General features: G+C 34.4%; 1 protein-coding gene and 1 long non-coding RNA gene across 5 annotated transcripts in view; one reads left to right on the top strand and one right to left on the bottom strand.

Moving 5' to 3' along the window:
• The window catches only part of ERCC6L2 (ERCC excision repair 6 like 2), a 135,026-nt gene that overhangs the window by 54,662 nt on the left and 58,434 nt on the right, over nt 1-21,930 (top strand). For all 4 annotated transcript variants that reach the window (XM_059143004.1, XM_059143006.1, XM_059143005.1 and 1 more), the window contains 6 exons: nt 3,383-3,523; nt 4,540-4,653; nt 5,569-5,688; nt 11,955-12,026; nt 12,639-12,784; nt 15,255-15,350. In XM_059143004.1, coding sequence (XP_058998987.1) covers nt 3,383-3,523; nt 4,540-4,653; nt 5,569-5,688; nt 11,955-12,026; nt 12,639-12,784; nt 15,255-15,350 — 689 coding nt within the window. The remainder of the gene's footprint in view (nt 1-3,382; nt 3,524-4,539; nt 4,654-5,568; nt 5,689-11,954; nt 12,027-12,638; nt 12,785-15,254; nt 15,351-21,930) is intronic.
• Nucleotides 11,776-21,930, bottom strand: part of LOC131812949 (uncharacterized) — a 28,774-nt gene continuing 18,619 nt past the window's right edge. Inside the window, exon 2 of the long non-coding RNA XR_009346561.1 lies at nt 11,776-12,722. This is a non-coding gene — a long non-coding RNA (uncharacterized LOC131812949). The remainder of the gene's footprint in view (nt 12,723-21,930) is intronic.

The raw sequence follows: 21,930 nt of genomic DNA, 5'->3' as shown, positions 1-21,930 counted from the left end.
TGAAAAAAAAATTTTTTTAAGAGGAAATCTATCTATCTCCTGTGGTATTTTATGAATATAGTTTTTTGCCTTTTACTCAGTGTGCAAATTCAGAAAGCACTAATTCAGCCCAATCTAACAGGTTAGCTAACAGGTTTTTTATTAGTATACATTAAATTCATTTTTCTTATTTTATAAGAATGCTTTTGGTATAATTCTTTCTCACTGAAGAAAGAAGAACTCTCTCCCTAATTTATCTTCTGTTCATATTTTGCCCTTCATATATTTTGCCCATGAATTCTTTGAGACCTTAATAATAGCTATAGGACTTCAGTGATTAAAAACTTTTATAGGTTTGTTTCTTTTAGAATATTATCTATAGTTATACAATTAACTTAATTTGAAGAATTTTAGGAAAGTTACAATTAAATTCTGTCAATTGTTTAAAAATATAGTGGTCCTCTTTTATAGTTTTTAATCTTGTGGTTCTTCTAACTCAGGTAATGGAATAAAGGTTCTATAAATTACTATGAACAAAGCTTAATTAATGTCCCAAATATGGGCAATACTATTAGATACTCTCTCATCCAAGGATATCCCATTGATTATTACTTTAAAAAGTAGATTTGAAAGGAAAATATACAAGTTGGGGAAGTTGACTCTTTGATCTAAAGAAAATGTTACTGTTTAATTGGAGTCGTTAATGAACCCCCATTTTAAAAAATATTTTGTATAACTTTACATATATTATTTAGTTATCTGTCCACTAGGAACAGTAACTATAAATATATGAAGAGAGAATTGTGTACAAAGTGTTTAGAACTTGGGCTCTGAAATGAAATAATGTAGACTTGAATCCTGGCTCCCCTACTTAGGTGTTTTGTGACCGTGAGCAATTTGCTAAGTCTCCCAAACCTTGGTTTCTTTACCTGTTAAATAAGAATGATGAGGGGTGCCTGGGTGGCTCAGTGGGTTAAAGCCTCTGCTTTTGGCTCAGGTCCTGGGATCGAGCTCTGCATCGGGCTGTCTGCTCAGCAGGGAGCCTGCTTCCCTCCCCTCTCTCTCTGCCTGCCTTAATGCCTACTTGAGATCTCTCTCTGTGTTATAAATAAATAAATTATTTTTTAAAAAATGATGATAACAGTGTCTGCCTTACATGGTTGCTCTGAAGTGTGTGGCATGTGAGAATTGTTTAGTAAATGTTACTACATGTTTTAAGGTACTTAGGAATAAATTTAACCAAGGAGGTGAAAGACCTAAACACTGCAAACTGTTAAGATGAAAGAAATTGAAAAGACACCAAAAAATGGAAGGATACCCCTTTTCGTGGATTGGAAGAATCAATATTGCTAAAATATCCATACTACCCAAAGCCATGTATAGATTCAGTGCAATCCCTGTCAAAATTCCTGTGGCATATTTTTACAGGAATAGAAAAAACATTCCTAAAATGTGTATGGAAGCACAGTAGATCCCAAAAGAGACAGAGCAATCCTGAGAAAGGACAGCAAAGTTGGCAGGCATCACATTTCCTGATTTCACACTATGTTACAAAGCTATAGTAATCAAAACAGTATGGTACTGGCATAAATACAGACACATAAATCAGCAGAGTAGAATAGAGAACCCAGAAACAAACCCACACATATACAGTCAACTAATATTTGACAAGGGAGCTAAGAATACTCAGTGAGTAAGACAGGAGGATACTCTTTCCAATAAGTGGTGGGAAAATTGGATATGCATATGCAAAAGAATACAGATGGACACCAGTCTTACACCACTTACAAAAATTAACTGGAAATGCATTAAAGATTAAAACACAAGTCATAATTGTATAAAACTCGTAGAAGAAAACGGGAAGGAGCTCCATGATGCTGGTCTTGGTGATGAGTTTTTGAATATGACATCAAAAGTATAAGCAACAAAACCAAAATTAAGAAGTAAAACTATGGGGCACGTGGATGGTGCAGTTGGTTAAGTTTCAGCTCAACTCTTGGTTTCAGCTCAGGTCATGATCTCAGGGTCATGACACCGAGCTGAGCTGAACTGTGTCAGGCTCAGTGTTCAGCGTGGAGTCTGTTTAACACTCTTTCTCCCTCACTAACCCCCAGCCCCACTCTCTCTTTTTCTAAAATAATTAACCTTTTTTTAAAAAAGTGAGACTACATCGGACATCAAAGCTTCTGTTACCCTAAGGTGCTTAGTCGTTAAGCATCTGCCTTCAACTCTGGTCATGATCCCAGGGTCTTGACATTGAGTCTTGCATCAGGCTCACTGCTCCTGCCTCTCCCTCTCCCTCTGCTGTTCCCCCTGCTTGTGCACGTGCGCGTTCTCTCTCTTTGTCAAATAAATAAATAAATAAATAAAATCTAAAAAAAGCTTCTGTACAGCAAAAGAAACGATCAAAAGAATTTGTCATATTTTTTGTAATAGCCTGTTTTAGAGATATAGACATATAAGTATTTATAAATAGAAGGCTTTTCCTTTTTATTCACATTTTTCAAAATCTTATGGGTTTTATGACCTGGTTACATACAGCTACATCTAGAAGACTTTTACCAATTTCTGGTGCTACTAGAAATATAAGATAAATTATATCCTGTATAACTTAGTGGCATGATTTTATCAAATTTTCTTCTTTTTTTGAATTTCAGTACAAAATAGAAACTTGTAGTTGCTTTTATGTGTATTTTCCTAATTCTTACCTTTATTAATCTTAGATGAATTTATAGTAGGATATCAAATACAAATTATAATACAAATGGTAATAATTGTCTTAAATTTTTTTCTAAGTTTTTAAGAAATTGAGTAAGTACTATTCATACTGTTGTTCTAAAGTTTTCCCTTTTCTTCTTACCCAGTTTTTAATTTTTTTTAGAGAGATTTTATTTATTTATTTGAGGGAGAGAGAGAGAGAGCACAAGTAGAGGAGAGAGGGAAAGGGAGAGGGAAAGCAGACTTCCCGCTAAGCAGGGAGCCTGATGTGGGACTCTATCTCAGGACCCTATGATCATGACATGAGCTGAAGGCAGACTTGCTTAACTGAGCCACCCAGGCACCCCTCCGTATCTAGTTTTTTTATTTGACCTAAACGGTAGTAATTTACTTGCATTATGGGCTAATAGTATGAAACCCTGAAAAGACCCAGAATATATTTAGGAATATATAAGGAAAACACTTGTTTTTTCATATTTTGATTCCTTTCAATTGAAAAACAAACTCTATGAGATTTATTTGAAAATAGAGTTATTTATATACTTTAGGGTCATAATAATATATCTAAAAGAATAATAGCTTATAAACAGTTTTCACTCTTAAAGTCTTTAAAATCTGGTGTACATTGTGATTATTACTGCTATTAAAAAAAGTACCAATAATTCTTCATGTTTCATCTTGGCAGATGGTATATTGTTCTCTGACAGATTTTCAGAAAGCTGTCTATCAAACAGTACTAGAAACAAAAGATATGACTTTGATACTTCAGTCTTCTGAGCCTTGTAGCTGCAGCAGTGGCCGGAAAAGGAGAAATTGTTGTTATAAGGCAAGCATTTCTGGGTGGTTATCTTCACATCTTGCTTTTGATTACATTGTTCTCTATTCCAGTGTCAGAGGTAAGGAGCAGATAAAATAACCTTTTCTCAGTCCTTTATCTTTAGAAGCCACAAGTTAACAAAAAGGAATAGTTTTCAAAAGTATTTTGCAATATCAAATAGTAGTCATAGCAAAATATAATACTCAAATATCTTTCCAATAAACTGGTTTTTCAGTAGCTCTCAGAAACTAGTACCTTCAATTTGATATCCTCCCTTTCAGCTTTTATTGAGAAGTAGCCTACTTCATTTTGAGACTTCATCTTATTTCCAGAAGTTTCTCAATAATAAACTTAGTCTTTGACAGCAGGCTTATAATGCTGTTCTGATAGACTGTTAATTAATCAAAATTGTGTATTAGTATAATAAAGTATTTTATTTTTATTTAGCAACAAATATTAGTTTATATTTTTTAACTTTCTATCTGTATTTCCTGCCCCTTTTTTCACCTCTCTGTTTTAGTATCAAGATATCTATCAAATATCCATGTACATCGAGGGACCCTGAATATTTATCTAGATTGATATTTATTTAATCTCTCATTTGTTTTGCTCTTTTTTAACCACGTCACTTTTTCATAATAGCAAGTTTCCTCGGACACCTTGGAATATAAAGGAGAGGATAGAGAAGGGACAGTGAAGTATGACCCTGCCCCTGTGCCATTTTTTATTAGCAGGAACCTCTTATGGCAGCATTCTCTACCACTATGTATCATGAGGGTAGATGCTTTCTGGAATGAGGACTTTCTCCCCTCTTTTATTAAAAACATCACCAAAAGTGTGAGTCTACATGAAGTGATTCATGAATCTTTTTACATAATGGCAGACCATCATTTTCTCAGAATGTATTGTGCCAGTAGTGACCAGATGATAAACATTAGTGTGAGCGATAGAGTTTATGAAGTCACTTGTTACATAGCTGTGTTAGTCTCTTGCGTGTTTTTATTTTCTCTTTTTTCTGGTTACAGACCAATTCACATGGTGAAACAGTGAAAACCTTGTATTTCAGTTACCTTGCCGTCCTTCAGAAGGTAGCCAACCATGTTGCACTACTGCAGTCTACTGGCACCTCCAAACACCAGGTTTGAGTTGGTTTTGTACATTTCTTTATGATGCTAGTTGATATAAGGATTTTGTATTTGCTATAAAATGCCATAGCCAAGTATCTTTAAGTTATTTTTATATGTAGTTGAAGAGGAAACTAACTTGCTCATGTTTTAATTTAGGTGTCAAAGAAGTATATGCTCTTTAAGTTTTTTAAAGAGAAAACTGAAGCCTAAGTCAAAATAATAATCCTTTTTTATGCCTCTGTTAGTGCTGCTCTATTTGTTTTCCTAACATGATACAATTACTAAGTAAGATATTTGATGAGTCAGTCTCATTCCATTAATAGTGTATCTAACTCCATTTATCCAACCTACTGGATTAAAATACATTTACAGTAATCTGTATATTAAATATTAGGATTATATCCCAAGTTGGCAAAAATCAGCAATTTCAAAGTTTAGAAATAAATGCAATCATATACTTTGATCATTTCAATTGTATCTTATTCTAGAGCACACATAAATAAAAAGAAGTCTTTAAGGCTTATTTTTTATTGCTTTTTAAGGCTTTTTAAATATAATTTTATATTTTCTTTTTGTGTTATAGTCTTCATGCTGTTCAAATATAATTTTAAAATCTAATAAGCATTTAATATTGTTATTTGATAGTACTGTTTGCTCTTTGGGAAGTATTTGAGTCCTTGACTTAGAGATTAAAAAGAATAATGATAAAATTATTAGTCCTATCATTTCAGAACTCATCAAAGCCATATATAATTAATATTATCACTTTAACTTTTTCTAAATTATTAGTCTGACTTAGAGAAGATAATATCTTCAAAGTAATATATTCCTTCTAAATAGAATGTTTTCATAAACAATCTCAATTTATATATATATATATAAATGTGTTCGGTTGAAATTTCTTTTCTTCTATCTTTTCCTCCTAAGGAAACACTTATCAAAAGAATATGTGATCAGGTATTTTCCAAGTTCCCAGATTTTGTGCAGAAAAGCAAAGATGCAGCTTTTGAAACCCTTTCTGATCCAAAATACAGTGGGAAAATGAAGGTAAGTGCTCTTCTTTCAGGCTGCACACACATAAGCGTGATACACAAAATATTTATCAGTGGTATGATGGAGACACTAACTAATCAGAAAGATACCCAATCATTCAGAAGAGACTGTGGCCAAAGACAACTGATGTAGCCGTATCATCATTTACTAACTTACAATGAGCCATGCATGCAGTAGGTTCTCAATTATTGCTTACATCAAATATACTTCAGACTTTCCTTATTGATTTATGAGATATACGCCCTCTTAAAAATGTATGTTGTTGCCACATATATAATAGCTTAGCTTCAAATGTTTAAGAAGATTATCTATGTCTAAACTGAATTTTCTGCCAATCTATATTGGAAAGTTGCTAAGTGTCAAGTTGTAGCAAGGGAGCATTTGCTGTACACTAGGAAACTGACCTATAGATGCTGTTCTACTGAGGGAGGGTGGGAAAAATAAGGCTAGGTTCTCCAGCCATGACCCAGGCCTTGGGGCATTGCCTGTGACAGCTGCATGAATTGCTGATAGCTTCCAGCCTTTTTGCAGTCACTTTGTTTAACTCTTTAGTAACTATGAAGAATCTTTATTTATGGATTCAGAGATTATTACCAAACAATTCCCAGCATTATAGTTTAATTAAGAAGAAAGTAAGTTACTTCTTTTGGCTAAATAAATAAGTGATTTTAAGTAGTCAGGTGGTCATTTTCTTAAAATCTTGGAAATATTTTTAGCAGTTAATTTATATAAACTCATAGTTTAGTTTGCTTGGACCTCTAAATTCAATGAAATAAAATAAAAACCAAGAATATTACCTTAAAAACTTGTGTAAGTATTTTTTTATTGAGATAAATTGACATATAACTATGTTAGTTTTAGTTTTAGGTATACAGCATAATGATTTGATATGAGTATATGGCAAAATGGTTATCACAATACATTTAGTTAATATCCATCTCCACACATAGCCTTTTTTATTGTGATGAGAGCTTTTAAATTTTTTTTTTTTTAAGATTTTTATTTATTTATTTCACAGAGATCACAAGTAGGCAGAGAGGCAGGCAGAGAGGGGGGGAAAGCAGGCTTCCCGCTGAGCAGAGAGCCCGATGTGGGGCTCGATCCCAGGACTCTGGGATCATGACCCGAGCCAAAGGCAGAGCCCCAACCCACCCAGGTGCCCCGATGAGAACTTTTAAGATCTACTCTCAGTAACATTCAAAGATGTAATACAGCATTTTACATTCAAATATGTAATACAGTTGCTGTACATTACATCCCCAGGACTTAAAACTGGAAATTTGTACCTTTTGACCACCTTCACCCAATTTGCCTGCCTTCACCCACTGTTTCTGGCAACTACCAATCTATTCACTGTACCTATAAATACAAGCATTTTTTTTTAAGATTCCACATATAAGTGAGATCATAGGATATTTGTTTTTCTTTCTTCTACTTCATTTAGCATAATACCCTTCATGTTGTTGCAAATGCCAGGGTTTCCTTCCTTTTTATGTCTCAATATTCCATGATACATGTATATATCACATTTTCTTCATCCATTTTTCTGTCAACAGACACTTAACATTTTTTTCCACATCTTGGCTGTTATAAACAATGTTCAGTAAATATGGGGGTGCAGATGTCTTACTGAGATCTGTTTCATTCTTTTGCATAAGGCTATTCAGTTTTCCCAGCACCATTTATTTATTTATTTATTTATTTTTAAGATTTTATTTATTTATTTGACAGAGAGAAATCACAAGTAGATGGAGAGGCAGGCAGAGAGAGAGAGAGAGGGAAGCAGGCTCCCTGCCGAGCAGAGAGCCCGATGCGGGACTCGATCCCAGGACCCTGAGATCATGACCCGAGCCAAAGGCAGCGGCCTAACCCACTGAGCCACCCAGGCGCCCACCCAGTACCATTTATTGAAGAGACTCTCTTTTCCCCCATTGTATATTCTTAGTTCCTATGTCATTAATTAGTTGACTGTATATATGTGGGTTCATTTCTGGGCTTTCTATTTTGTTTCATTAATCTTTATCTGTTCTATAATAGCATACTGTTGTTTTTTGTTTTTTGTTTTTTTTTTTCATAATCTCAGCATACTGTTTTGATTACAGTAACTTTGTGGTATAGTTTGAAATCAGGAAGTGTGATGCCTCCAGTTTTTTGCTGTTTCTCAAGATTGCTTTGACTATATGGGTTTTTTTGTGGTTCCATGCAAATTTTAGTATTGTTTGTCTTATTTCTGTGGAAAATGCTGTTGGAATCTTGATGGTGATTACACTGAATCTATAGAAGCTTTGAACAGTTGGACATTTTACAACATTAGTTCCCAACCTATGAACACTGAATAACTTTTTATTTAATTGTGTCTTCTTTAATGTCTTACAGTTTTCCGTGTACAGGTCTTTCACCTTCTTGGTTAAATGTATTCTTAGTTACTTTATTCTTTTTGATACAGTTGTAAATGGGATTGTTTTCTTAAAATTTCTTCTTCTGATATTTCCTTATTGGTATATGGACAGACAATGAATTTTTGTAGACTGATTTTGTATTGTACTTCATTGAATTTATTAGTTCTAACAGTTTTTTTGGTGGAGTCTTTAGGGTTTTCTGTATATAAGATCATGCCATATATAAATAGGAACAGTTTTTCTTCTTCCTTTCCCATTTGAATGCCTTTATTTCTTTTTCTTGCCTAATTGCTCTGGCTGGGACTTCTAGTACTATGTTGAATAATAGTGGCAAGAGGAGGCATCCTTGATTTGTTCCTGAGCTTGGAGGGAAAGCTTTCAGTTTTTTTCAGTGAGTGTTAAGTTAGCTGTAGTCTTGTCATATATGGCCTTTATTACGTTGAGGTGTATTTTCTCTATACCCACTTAGTTAAGAGTTGTATATAAAGATTTTATTTATTTATTTAACAGATAGAGATCACGAGTAAGCAGAGAGGCAGGCAGAGAGAGAGAGGAGGAAGCGGGCTCCCTGCTGAGCAGAGAGCCCGATGATGCCGATGCGGGGCTCCATCCCAGGACCCTGAGATCACTACCCGAGCTGAAGGCAGAGGCTTTAACCAACTGAGCCACCCAGGCGCCCCAAGAGTTGTATATTTTTAAAATAAGTCTGTGTTAGTGAGAATATTCTATGATTTATTATCATAATAAATAATTCAAACCTAACAATAGTAAATTTCCTAACAATCTTTCCTAAGAATAGTTTATTTTTATCATCCATTTTGCTGACCTTATTTTTAAATAAAACCATGTAAAAAGCTCAATTAATTTGGATCTGAGCACTTATTATCCCCTTGTTTCCCAGGCCAGAAATCATGGCCTCCTGTGAAAACTGTATTATCTGTTGTTACATATTTAAATTGCATTTTTTATGACTCTTCACTAAAAAGTTATTCTTGATATTAAATGAATTTTATAACTCTACATTTTATATTCTTATACTCAACATATGATTTAAAATATACTCTTGGAGTTTTCTTTCTTTTTTTTTTTTTAAGATTTTATTTATTTATCTGACAGACAGAGATCACAAGTAGGCAGAGAGAGAGGAGGAAGCAGGCTCCCTGCTGAGCAGAGAGCCCGATGTGGGGCTCCATCCCAGGACCTTGGGACCATGATCTGAGCTGAAAGCAGAGGCCTTAACCCACTGAGCCACCCAGGCGCCCCCTATTGGAGTTTTCTGATTAAAATAATTATTACATTTAATTTTTGTTACGATTTTTAGAAAGGAAAAAGCAAGCATGTTGCTAGAGGCTGGGTAGGTGTCTGTATATGTGAAAGAAGCCTGTAATTTATTTGTTTTGTGAGAGAACACCAACAAGATGGAGACTGATAGTAATAATCCAGGGTTATATTTTTAAGATTGTGTATCATCATCTGATTGTCAACATCATCTGATGATTTAGTGATACAAAGTGTATAAGCATATAACCTATTGCCTCTGGGGAGAGTTAAGAAATCCAAGTTGCATGTGTGTCTTGAATTCAGGTGATACAGGTTATGCTTTTCTTATTATTCATCAGCCTGCAGCTGTAATTTGTTTGTTGATGTAATCTTTATTGTACCCTTCATACCCTCAAAGCTACACTCATGAACTCAGCCTCTTTCTCTTATATGTGAAGGTCTTTTTTCTTTTCTTTTTTTTTTTTAATCTCAACTTCTATTTAAATGGATGGTCACAAGCTGAACTTACTCCCCTGATAAGAACCCTCATTTTCCCTTCCCTTGGGAAATACCACAGGGCCACTTACTGTGAGGGGCTGGGGGAAAAAGATTCAGGAAACCCAATTTAGTGCTGTTGGGATCATATAGGGGTCATGTTCATCTCTAGGCCTAATTTGAGAAGATTTAGGCCCAAGATTTCTTAGCTGTGAACATTGTTATTTACAACACTCCTTGGTATTTACCCAAATGAGTTAAAAATCTCACACAAGAGCCTGCACCCAGATATTTATAGCAGTTTTAGTTATAACTTCCAAAACTTGGAAGCAACCAAGATGTCCTTCAGTAGGTAAATAGATAAATTGCAGTTATTCAGACAATAGAATACTATTCAGTAATAGAAAGAAATGAACTATCAAGCTACAAAAAGACACAAGGCAATTTAATTGCATATTGCTAAGTGAAAGAAGCCAGTCTAAAAGGCTACATACTGTATGATTCCAACTATATGACATTCTGGAAAATGCAAAACTGTAGAAAAAGTAAAATGATAAGTGGTTGCCTGGGGTTTGAAAGGAGGAATGCATAGAGGGAGTACAGGGAATTTTTAGGGCAGTGAAACTGTTCTGTGTAAGACTGTAATGATGAATACATGTCATTATATATTTGTAAAAAATCATGAAGTGTACAACACAATGAATGAACCCTAATGTAGGTAATGTAAATAGGCTTTAGTTAATAATAATAATGATGTAATAATAATAGTTAATGATTATATATTATTAATAATAATTTATTCATTCATCAGTTGTTACAAATGTACCACTCTAATGCAAAATGTTAATAATAGGAAAAGCTGGGTGCAGGAGAGGGGCAGAAGTGCAAGATGGGGGAATGAAGTCTCTGGGAGTTCTCTGTATATTCTACTCCATTCTTCTATAAATCCAAAGTTGCTCTAAAAAGCAAAGTTTTTTAATTTTAAAAAGCTAATGTATTATGTGAAACTCTAATGCACATACTTTATATAGAATCAGTTGTTTTATTAAAAAACAAAGTAAATGCAAAGCTTATTTTGCAAATAAATGCAAAGCTTACTTTGTAAGTTCTGCGAGTATTAAAATTAGGTTTACCTGATTTGTGACATTTTTATTCACCATTTGATTGGTTATCTGAGTAGCTTTCTTTTTAACTCTGTGGCTTTTTCCGAGGGATTGGACGCAGGGGTTAGAGTTAGTCAACTATTGAAAGTGTCTTATGTTTCTTATATTGCTTATAATTTTTTATTTTAAGTTTAAATGCTTATCAATGAATAAACAAAATTGCTGAAGTCTTTGTTGCATAATTCAGAAAAATTTTAAGCTTAGTTCAGAAAATTCCTTTTCTTTCCTTTGTGGATTACTTTTCCACAGTGTTCTGGAACTGTCATTGCCAGACGTTGAAATGCCTGTTTTAAAAATAACAGTATTACTATTATAAATAGGCTTTGGATTATTTGCTCCATCCCTAAAAGCACTGTGTATGGGGGCAAATTATTGACATTTTGAGGTCAAAATCAAGTCTGGAAGTCAGGGCTTACTGTAAATAGAGAAGCAGAAGGGATAAAATGAGAAGAGGTGTATATGTGACTGATTATTTTAAGAAAATAAATATCAAGACTTTTAGAACTTAAATGTAATTAAACACATTTCATTACATCTATCTAGAAAAAACTTAAATACTTCCTAAAAGGAATGCTGTTCTGTAATTTAGTTTCTGAACATATTGTAGGTATAAAGAAAGTGTGCTTTAGAAATTAAATTAATTCATTTAAATGCATCCCATAATCTAAAATGCTTCCTTTTTATTAAAACCAGATGAGATGAAACAAAAGTCTTTGGGAACCTTACCTCATTATTGACAATATGATGATGAATAACATCTCATGTAATATCTAATACTTTATTTCTCTAAGTTGGCAAAAATGAAGGGAATTAGGAAAGAGGAGTGAGGTTATATTGTATAAAAATAACTTTTAAGAAAAACTCAAGTGATGTTTATATGTATAAAGTGTGCTTTTAGTTGGAACTGTTTCACTGGTGGTTGATTTCTGTGGTTCATTTCCAGGTCCTTCAGCAGCTTTTAAATCATTGCAGGAAAAACAAAGATAAAATACTTCTTTTCTCCTTTTCCACCAAGGTGAGTTTCTTCTGAAGTATATTCTTGATTGGCCCAGCACTAACTCTGAGGCACAAAGCCTAAGAGACATATGTGTCCAGCCACATTTTCTCTCCTATACATACTATAGTGAGATAAGCAACTTTTAAAACAGAAGACGCTTAAATCTCAAAGATACCAAGGTTATTGTCAAATAGCAGATTCAAAGATAGATTTTTAATTCTCTGTTTATGTTTTTGCTATAATTAAAATATTCAAGACACTTAAGAGATTTTAGAACCTGGAAAATAGCACAAATAATGAAAGTTATTTACATAAATTGGCCAATACTTTTCTTTTTATTTAGTTTTAGTTTAAAAAAATAAAGTTTGATTTCTTTTTTTCCTTAAAAGGTTGATTTTTTTCTTTTCTTTTTTTTTTTAAGACAAGCATTGGTGAACTTTAGAGTCAGTTTCAGGATAATAGGAAGAAATACATTAGCCAGAAGCTAGGAAAATATTTGTTGCTCTTATAATTGTAAGAAAGAATTTGTAAGCAGCAATTATTAATACTTAGTAAATCTTATCTCTATAATTGTATGAAACTTATTACACCATGAATTTGTCTTTGCCTTTCTTCATATCTTTTCTGTAGTTGCTTGATGTTCTGCAGCAATACTGTATGGCGGCTGGACTTGAGTACCGACGACTTGATGGAAGTACGAAATCAGAAGAAAGACTCAAAATTGTGAAAGAGTTCAACAGTACACAAGATGTTAACATTTGCCTAGTATCCACAATGTAAGAAAATAAAATTTGATAACTTGATTTTTATCTAATTGCTTTTAAGATTTAGGGTAATTTAAAAATTATTACTGGACTAATTTTCAGTGGTTATGCTTCTATTGCTTTGTTTTATTTGGCTTTAAGGAGAAGCAGCAAAAATGCTATTAATTATAACTGAAATAACAATATCTTGAGTTTTACCTAACCTTTTCTCTCAATTTTCTTATCATCACTGAATTCTCCTTATATGTCTGGGTTTATAAAGATAACAATCAAAAGAAATGGATGTTTCCTCCCAGGAATTTTCTGTGATAGTGTTTTTATTCATGTCTTGTGGTCAGAACAGCCAGACTTAATTGAATAATCAAGTTATTAATCATATAACTGAGAATCATGTGTAGCAGTATTTTTAAACTGTGCTCAAGGAGCCCTAGAGAGTCCACTGGGCTTAGTGGGCCTGGTACTTCCTCCCTCTGTCTACCTACCTCATCCTCAGCAACTCCACATTAATAGGTTTTATAGAAGTTAAATCAGTTGTAACACCTATTTATGAATCTCTCAATAAAACCTTTTAAAGAACATACACACTTTAGAGAAAGAGTTAAGCCAATATAAACATAATAATCCCTTTTTGGGAGTAACAAATCCTTACTTTGACATCTAATATGTAAGTATTTTATAGATCTGCCCCCACTATCTTTCAAAAAGAATTTCAGAGGACTTTAAAAACAAACATACGTAAAATGTAAAAAGTCAACACAATAATTACTTAAAATGGGAAATAAAATCATGTTTATGATGAGTGAGCCACTGTTGAGAACTAAGTTATTCTCATATTCTTGCAATGAAGTCATAAGGAGAAAAGTTCTAGATTCTCATTTTCCTGTGAATGAATCAAGAAATACTTTCTCACATGAGCACTTCCTTACCCACAGAGCATTAAATAACATAGAATATTGTCTTCAGTTAAGTTTTATAAAGTACACACAAGCATTCTTAATTTCCTATATAATAAACATTTTTGATTTCTTAAATAATGTTTTTCAGACTCAACTTCAACAACAGTTCAAATAGTACAGAACTTCCCATGACAAGCAGTCATCTCAGTCCTTTTCTGCTCACACCATCTAATTTGATGAGATTTACCAGAAAGCTCCTAATTATCTCTTTATATTAGAAATTGTTACTTAACCCATTCATTGAATTTTTAAAGACCGCATTTTCTCATGTTTAAAAGTCCTAGTGATATTTTTCAGATCTGCCTAATTGTTTTTACTTATATTTTGTTCTTTATGGTTTCTAGCCTTCATTTCTTTAGTAATTTTAATTTTTTTTAAATCTCTTTTTGAATGGCATTTTTTGCTCTGCTAACTCCTTTACTTGGGGCTGCTAATCCTTCTGTTTGTTTTTCTTTCGGCTCTTGCTTATGGTGGATGGTTTCTTCACACATTTTGTAATTTTTTATTTTGAGCTTATCTACCGTGGGGCTTTTTCCCTCTGTTTTAGGCAGATGCCATGCCAGCCACATAGGGATGGGAATCCATGTTTCTTGCTTGGCTTCTGTTGACATCCTAAGAGTGAGGCACTTCATTAATGTTCGGTACAGCCTCCACTGACATCACAGAGGGGATTTGGTTATAGCTGAGCGTAAAGGAACATCCCCAGCTCCTCAGTCTGTTTTCTCTGACACCCTCTGGGTGTGGATGAGAGGCACCCCATTAAGGCAAGGGTGGAGATCTAATCTCCTCACTCAGCCTTTACTGACCAGGTTGGGAGTGGGACCATAGATTTTTTTTTTCCATGGTGTTTACAATAGTCTGGTTATTATCTAACATTTTTCTGTCTTAAAAGGCATTACGTTCCCTGGTTCTTTGGCTAAAGGAAGAAGGCTTTTCTTGGGGCTTTTTTGTCTCAACTGTTGGCATTTCTTCAGAACCCAATCTGGGATTTTTAGGCAAAAAGACAGCTGGAGAACTCATTGCCATATCATTCCTAAGTTCATATACTCCCTAGCATGTCTTTGTTCTCTCTACCTTTCTGAGTCTTATGTTTATTTTATATATGATGTCCAGGGATTTTTAGCTGCACTTAGTAGGAAGAATAAGAAGTGTATCTACTCCTGTATTGACTTTTAAAAATGGCTATATTGCTTTATTTAGCTGGACTATTCTTAGAATTTTTAGAATGCATGTGAGGAGAATTGTATAGCATAGTATTTGAATAGCCAAAAAATGAAAAAAACCAGCACAACCTACTTATGTGGGCTTTAATGGTCAGTTTTTTAAAGGGATATTCTAGAATGGTAGAAAAATGATATTTCATAGCTATTTTGGTTTTGGCGTGTTTGTGTTGTAATCTTCTTATTTTTATGATGTTAATGTAAAAACATTACATTACATTTGGTTACAGAAACCTGGCACAATTGAATTAGAGGGCAACAGTTATGTTTTTGCTCTTTTAATATGCCCCTTTCTGGTTCCTCTAGGGCTGGTGGACTAGGCCTCAATTTTGTTGGTGCCAATGTTGTTGTATTATTTGATCCTACTTGGAATCCAGCCAATGATCTTCAAGCAATTGACAGGTATAATACTGACAAAATTTAACAAGTACTTTTTATCTAAAAATATTCCTTTTTGACTCTATTAGATTGCTACTATGATTAGAAGATAGAGAAAACCCTGTGAAAAAAAATTGTATAACCCTGAATCTGAATCCAAATGGCAGCCTGAGAATAGCAGTTTATTTTCTGTACATCCCCAAATCCCATTATTATGACAGGACTGGTTTAAGAAGGAACAAACCCATAATACTGCTGGAAGAGAGGGAAGGTCACTACTAGTAGATCAGAAGTTTTGAGAAACTTCTAGAAGACAGAACGTAAACAGAATTTGTATGATCAAGAAACCAGCAGAGAAAAACCACAGTCCAAAGTCAGTAGGAGAGCACAGAGAAATTTCAAGCTTGGGGTCAGCAACTATAGGATGTAGAAAGAGACCAGATGGAATTGTGGGAAATTAATTAATGTGCTAATCCTAAAACCATTTCCTCTCCTACACTCCATATATAAAGAGGAATTGGCCTACAACAGATGCCCCTTGATCAAATGTGAAAGATTTATTTCATAAATTTTATAAATAAGTGGGGAATCAGACTGACAGAGGTTTTTGCAGTGGACATTAGGACCAGATCATAAAGCAGAGCTGAACCTAAAGTAATCCCAGATCTCTGTGGAACGCAAAAAGGGGGGAATGATTAAATAGACCTATGTACCTGTTTGGAAATCCAGACCAGCTTTCCTATACAGTCCGTCCAGTTCCTCATTTGTAATTATGAATGGAAAATTAAGAATTATGAGATGGGGGTGCCTGGGTGGCTCAGTTGGTTAGGTGACTACCTTCAGCTCAGGTCATGATCCCAGGGTCCTAGGATCGAGCCCCATGTCAGGCTCCCTGCTCAGCAGGTGAGTCTGCTTCTCCTCTCTCTCTCGCTCATACTCTCTCTTTTAAATAAATAAAACCTTTTAAAAAAAGAATTATAAGATAGTTTAATAAAACCAGCAGTATGAAAGAAAAAGGCCAAGATGAGAAACAGACCCTGAAGGAAATAAAATAAGAATGGGGCACCATGTAAAGAAGTGCATAGAAGATAAAAATAGAAATTCTTAGATATTAGGGGCACCTGGATGGCTCAGTCCATTAAGCACCTGCCTTCAACTCAGGTCATGACCCCAACATCAGGCTCTCTGCTCGGTGGGGGATCTACTTTTCCCTCTCTCTTTGTTCCTCCCCCCTGCTTGCTCGCTCGCGCTCTAGCTCTCTCTCAAGTAAATAAATAAGATCTTAAGAAAAAAAAAAAAAAAGAAATTCTTAGAAATTACAACTATTGCCAAATAATTCAGTTCAAGGTCTAAGTAATAAAGTGGAGAGGACTGAAAGTGGAGATTGATATGGAAAATAAAAGGAATGATTATTTTAGAACACAATGACAGGGCAGGAGAGAAAAAATACACATAGTGGTGAAATTTCTGAATTCCAGAGATAAAGAAAGGGGCTAAATGATGCCAGAGTGAGAAAGAGGGAGAGAAGATTATTTATAAAATAAAGACAAAAAGAAAAAACAGGTTACCAACAAAGAAATAAAATCATATTCATTTCAGCCGAGCAGAGTTTGAAGAACAGACTTTTCATCTGCATATAGAATTCTGGAACACAACTGAAGTTGTCAAAGTGACAAAATTCATATGATGATATCTGCAGGAAAATAATTTTGACTTTATAATCAGCTAAAATATCAGTATGTGAAGGAAAATAAAACAACTCTTGACATCTAGGAACAAAGAAATTTATATTTAAGTCTAAATAACTAAATAATGGTTTAGTTAAGAGGCTTAATGCAGTTTTAAAGAAAGAATTCTCAAAAATATGAAAGGATGGTATAAGAAAATTAATAAGAGGGGTGCCTGGGTGGTTCAGTCAGTTAAATGTCTGACTTTGGCTCAGGTAATGATCTCAGGGTCCTGAGTCGAGCTCTGCATCTGGCTTTGCTCAGCAGGGAGTCTGCTTGAGATTCTCTCTCCCTCTGCCTCTCTCCTGGCTTGTGCTTTCTCTCTCTCTCTCAAGTAAAAAAGTAAAATTAAAAAAAAAATAAGAATCAAAAACTAAAATTCCATATAATTTCAATAAAATACTGGAGGTGGGGATAATTGTGTTTGAATCTATATTTCATCAAAAAAGAATTAGAATATCTTAGTTTTCAGATTTATGCCAAAAATTGTTTTTAAATTTTAGCAAAAAATTTAAGGGCAACAACTAGGAGAGTTAGGCATAATAATCACTTGGTTCGATTTTTAAACACAGATGTTCAAGCTCCATCCTTCTGGTATTCTTTTTTTTCTTTTTTTTTTTTTTTTTTTTTTAAGATTTTATTTATTTATTTGACAGAGAGAGAGATCACAAGTAGGCAGAGAGGCAGGCAGAGACAGAGGGGGAAGCAGGCTCCCCGCTGAGCAGAGAGCCCGATGCGGGGCTCGATCCCAGGACACTGAGATCATGACCTGAGCCAAAGGCAGCAGCTTAATCCACTGAGCCACCCAGATGCCCCCATTCTTCTGGTATTCTAATTCTGTAGGTGTAGTGTGGGGATCTACAGTTTCCACTTTAAGAAACTCCTCAGCTTGTACATCAAAGGACAATAGCTACAGAGTAAAAAACAACCCACAGGAGAAAGCACTTGCAAATTATACATGATAAGGACTTAACATTTAGAATATATAAAGAACTTCTAAAACTCGGTAACAAGAACCAGAAAATAAAAACCCAATTTAAAAATAGGAAAAGGACTTGAATAGACATTTCTCCAAAAAAGATATACAAATGGCCAATAAGAACATGAAAAGGTGCTCAATATTACCAATCATTAGGGAAATGCAAATCAAAACTACAATGAGATATTACTTCAACCCATTAGGATAATTTTTTTTTTTTTTTAAGAGAGCTTGTGTGTGTGAGTGGGGTTGGGGAGGGTTTGAGGGAGGGGGAGAATCTTAAGCAGGCTCCATGCCCAGCCCAGAGCCTAGGCAGGGCTCAATCTCATGACCATTAGGATAACTATTACCAAAAATAGTAGTAGCTCAGTATGTTAAGTAGGCTCAGTAGGTTAAGCACCTGCCTTCATCTCAGGTCATGATCCTGTGGTCCTGGGATCAAGCTCCACATTAGGCTCCTTGCTCAGTGGAGAGTCTGCTTCTCCTTCTCCCTCTGCCTGCTGCTCCCCCTGCTTGTGCACGCTCACTCTCTCTCTCTTTTTCAAATAAATACGTAGAATCTTGAAAAAAAATAGAAAACAAGTCTTGGTTAGGATATGAAAAAATTAGAACCCTGTGCATTGCCGCTGGGAATATAAAATGATGCAGCTTCTATGGAAACAATAGGGTGATGTTTTAAAGATTAAGTATAGAATTTCCGCATTTTGAATTGAAAGCAAAAACTCAAAAAGATGTTTGTACAACCATGTTTATAGTAGTATTATTCACTGTAGCCAAAAGGTAGAAGTAACCTAAATGTTCACTGATAATGGATAAACAAAATGTATTCTGTACATAAAATGAAATATTTAGCCTTAAAAGGAATGAAATTCTTTGTTTTATAGAATTACAGTTGACATACAGCCCTCTATAAATTTAAGCTATACCATAATGGCTTGACTTACGTGTATTATACGATGAGTACCACAGTTAGTTTAGTTAATACCCACCATCTCATGTAGCTTCTAAAAAACAAAAAAGAAAGAATGAAATTCTGTTACATGCTAAAATATGGATGAACCTTTAAGACATGCTAATTGAAATAAGCCAGATATATAAAGACAAATATGGTATATTTCCACTTATATGATTGTATCTGGTATAGCCAAATTCATAGAGACAGAAAATAGAATGGTGTTTATGAGTGGCTAGGGAAAGGAGGACATGGGGAGTTACTGTGTAATGGGTACAAAGTTTTTGTCTGGGATGATAAAGTTGTGGAGATGGATGATGGTAATGTTGTAAAACAATGTGGATTTTCTTAATGCTCCTGAACTGTATGTTTAAAAATGGTTAAAATGGGGAGAGTGTGGGCGGTTCAGTTGGTTAAACATCTGACTCTTCATTTTGTCTCAGGTCATGATCTGAGGCTTTTGAGATTGAGCCCTGTGTCAGGCTTGCTGACACTGGGCATGAAGCCTGCTTAAGATTCTCTCTGTCCTTGCCTCTGCCCCTCCACACCCCACTTCAATGCACTCTTGCTCCCTCAAAAACAAAACAAAACAAAAGCAAAAACAAACAAAAAAAACCCCACATGATTAAAATGGTAAATATTACATGTATTTCACCATAGTTCTTTAAAAACTACCCATGGGCATCTGGTGCTCAGATAGTTAGGCATTCAACTCCTGATTTCGGCTCAGGTCATGATCTCCAGGTGGTGGGATTGAGCCCTGTATCAGGCTTTGCATTCAGCATGGAGTCTGCTTGTCCCTCTCCCTCTGCTTTGCACCCCACCTCCCTACCCCTCACCGCTCATTTTCATGCACGTGTACTCTCAAATAAATAAAATCTTAAGAAAAAAAAACTAACCAAGGTGATTGTGATACAATTGATTCCCAAATCCACTTAGAGAAACATTGGAAATTAGAAATAAAATCAAACAGAACTTCCAAAATAAATTTTTTTAAAAGTCACTGAGAAAATGTGATTATTTCAGTAAAGGATTAGAAATATGAGTGAGAGGAATGTGCAGTGAGGTATGTGCAGTGAGAGGGAAAGAAACTAAAAAAGCATGGCAAATACAAAACATAAACTGTAAGAAATAAGGCTAAATATAAATATGAATGGGCTAAAACTTCCTTATTTGAACAAACAAAAAAAAAAGAAAGTTAAAATGAAAAGTTAGATTCAGGTCTATGCTTACTACTATATATAAAATTGAAAAATACATAGAAGGTTAAAAATAAAAATATACTTAAAAATCTAATTAGGGAGATAGTAACAAAAAGTAAGAGTGGCAATATTAATATTAAGCCATCAAGCTTCAAAGCAAGATGCATTAAGGAAAAAAATGGGGAACAATCAATGAGGAACATAACAAAGCCAAAACTCTTTTATGATGAGAAATGGACAAATCCACAATCATGATGGGAAACTTAATATCCCTCTCTCAAAAATTAATGGATTAGGCAAAAAAAAGAAAATATATAAATTATTTAAATAACAGTTATTTAGCCTTGAATTTAATAAATGTATATAACCATATTACAACTGAAAATACCCATTCTTTCATTTTAGAGCATACTTTTAAATGACTACATATCTTAATATAAATCACAAGGACTAGATTACATGGCTCCAGTCAAAAGACCCTAGAAAATAACAATGAACTTGTAGCTAATAAAAATCTAGCCATATGGATTTTTTAACTATAATTTTAAATAACTCTTGTATTAAAGAGGAAATCAAAAAGTGATGCCAGCAAGATGGCAGAATAAGAAGCTCTAGGTACATGTTTCCCTATGGGTGGATTAAAAAAAACAGAGACTGATTAAAATAACTTCATTGGATCCCTTTAATTCAGTCAGAGAACTATACTAGTTAAACAAATTCCCAGTGAAGAAGAAGCTATATTCAAAACTGGGAAATTTCATGGCATCTTTACTCATTCTTGCCTCAGCCCCATTCTCTAATGCAGTACAACCAGGAGGAAGCAACAAATTCCCAGTTCCCTCCCTTTCAGGTATGGAACACCTTTGCAACTTTCTAACCTATCTGTAAGCTGCCAAAGGGAATTGTTTCAATTTCACCTGACAGTGCTTAGAGGAGGAATAGTAGCATAGTTTGGATCTCAGACTAGCAGAAGCTATTGAAAGCAGTGATAGGCCCCATGGTGCATGAAAGCTGCAGTGGGATTCTATCCCTGGTACATGATATTACAGTAGAAGAATATGATAGAATATGTTTAAGGCTCTGAGAAGACACTGAAATGAGACTCTTTGGGAAATTAAGACATTTAAAAGCACGCACATATACACAGACCCAGGCAGGACATATGACCAGAAATGACCAAAGTAGGTTTTAATCCTTACCCTGATCTTCTCCTAAGACTTAAGATATACCCTGCTAATTAATGTGTGTTTTCCATACTAGCTTTTAAAGACTAGAAGTGGCTATTTTATCAAGTGGCCATTTTTTTTTTTTTTAACAACAAAACAAAACAAAAACATCAGACATTTAAAGAAAGAGGAAAACCTAGTACAGACAGAGGAACAAAATCTCCAGAAACTATCCCTGAAGAAACATGGGCATAGGACTTAGGTGACAAAGAGTTTAAAACAACTGTCCTAACTCTAAGAGCTGGATGGAAACTATGGACAAAGACATAAAGAAAATCAGGGAAACAATATATAAACAAAATTAGAATATCAGCAAAGAGATAGAAATTATATATAAAAAACAAATAAAGCAAAAACTCTGAACCTGACAAATACAATAACTGAATGTAAACAACAACAACAACAAAATCACTGGAAAGACTCATCATACTCAAACAGGCAAAACAAGGATCAGCAAACTTGAAGACAAATCTGAGGATAAAAAACAAAAACAACAATGAAACAAGCAAAAAACAAAA

This window comes from Mustela lutreola, chromosome 12 (genome assembly GCF_030435805.1).
Source record: "Mustela lutreola isolate mMusLut2 chromosome 12, mMusLut2.pri, whole genome shotgun sequence".
Lineage (NCBI taxonomy): Eukaryota > Metazoa > Chordata > Mammalia > Carnivora > Mustelidae > Mustela > Mustela lutreola.
Note: the sequence above shows the minus strand (reverse complement) of the source record. Positions and strands in the feature narration are given on the sequence as shown.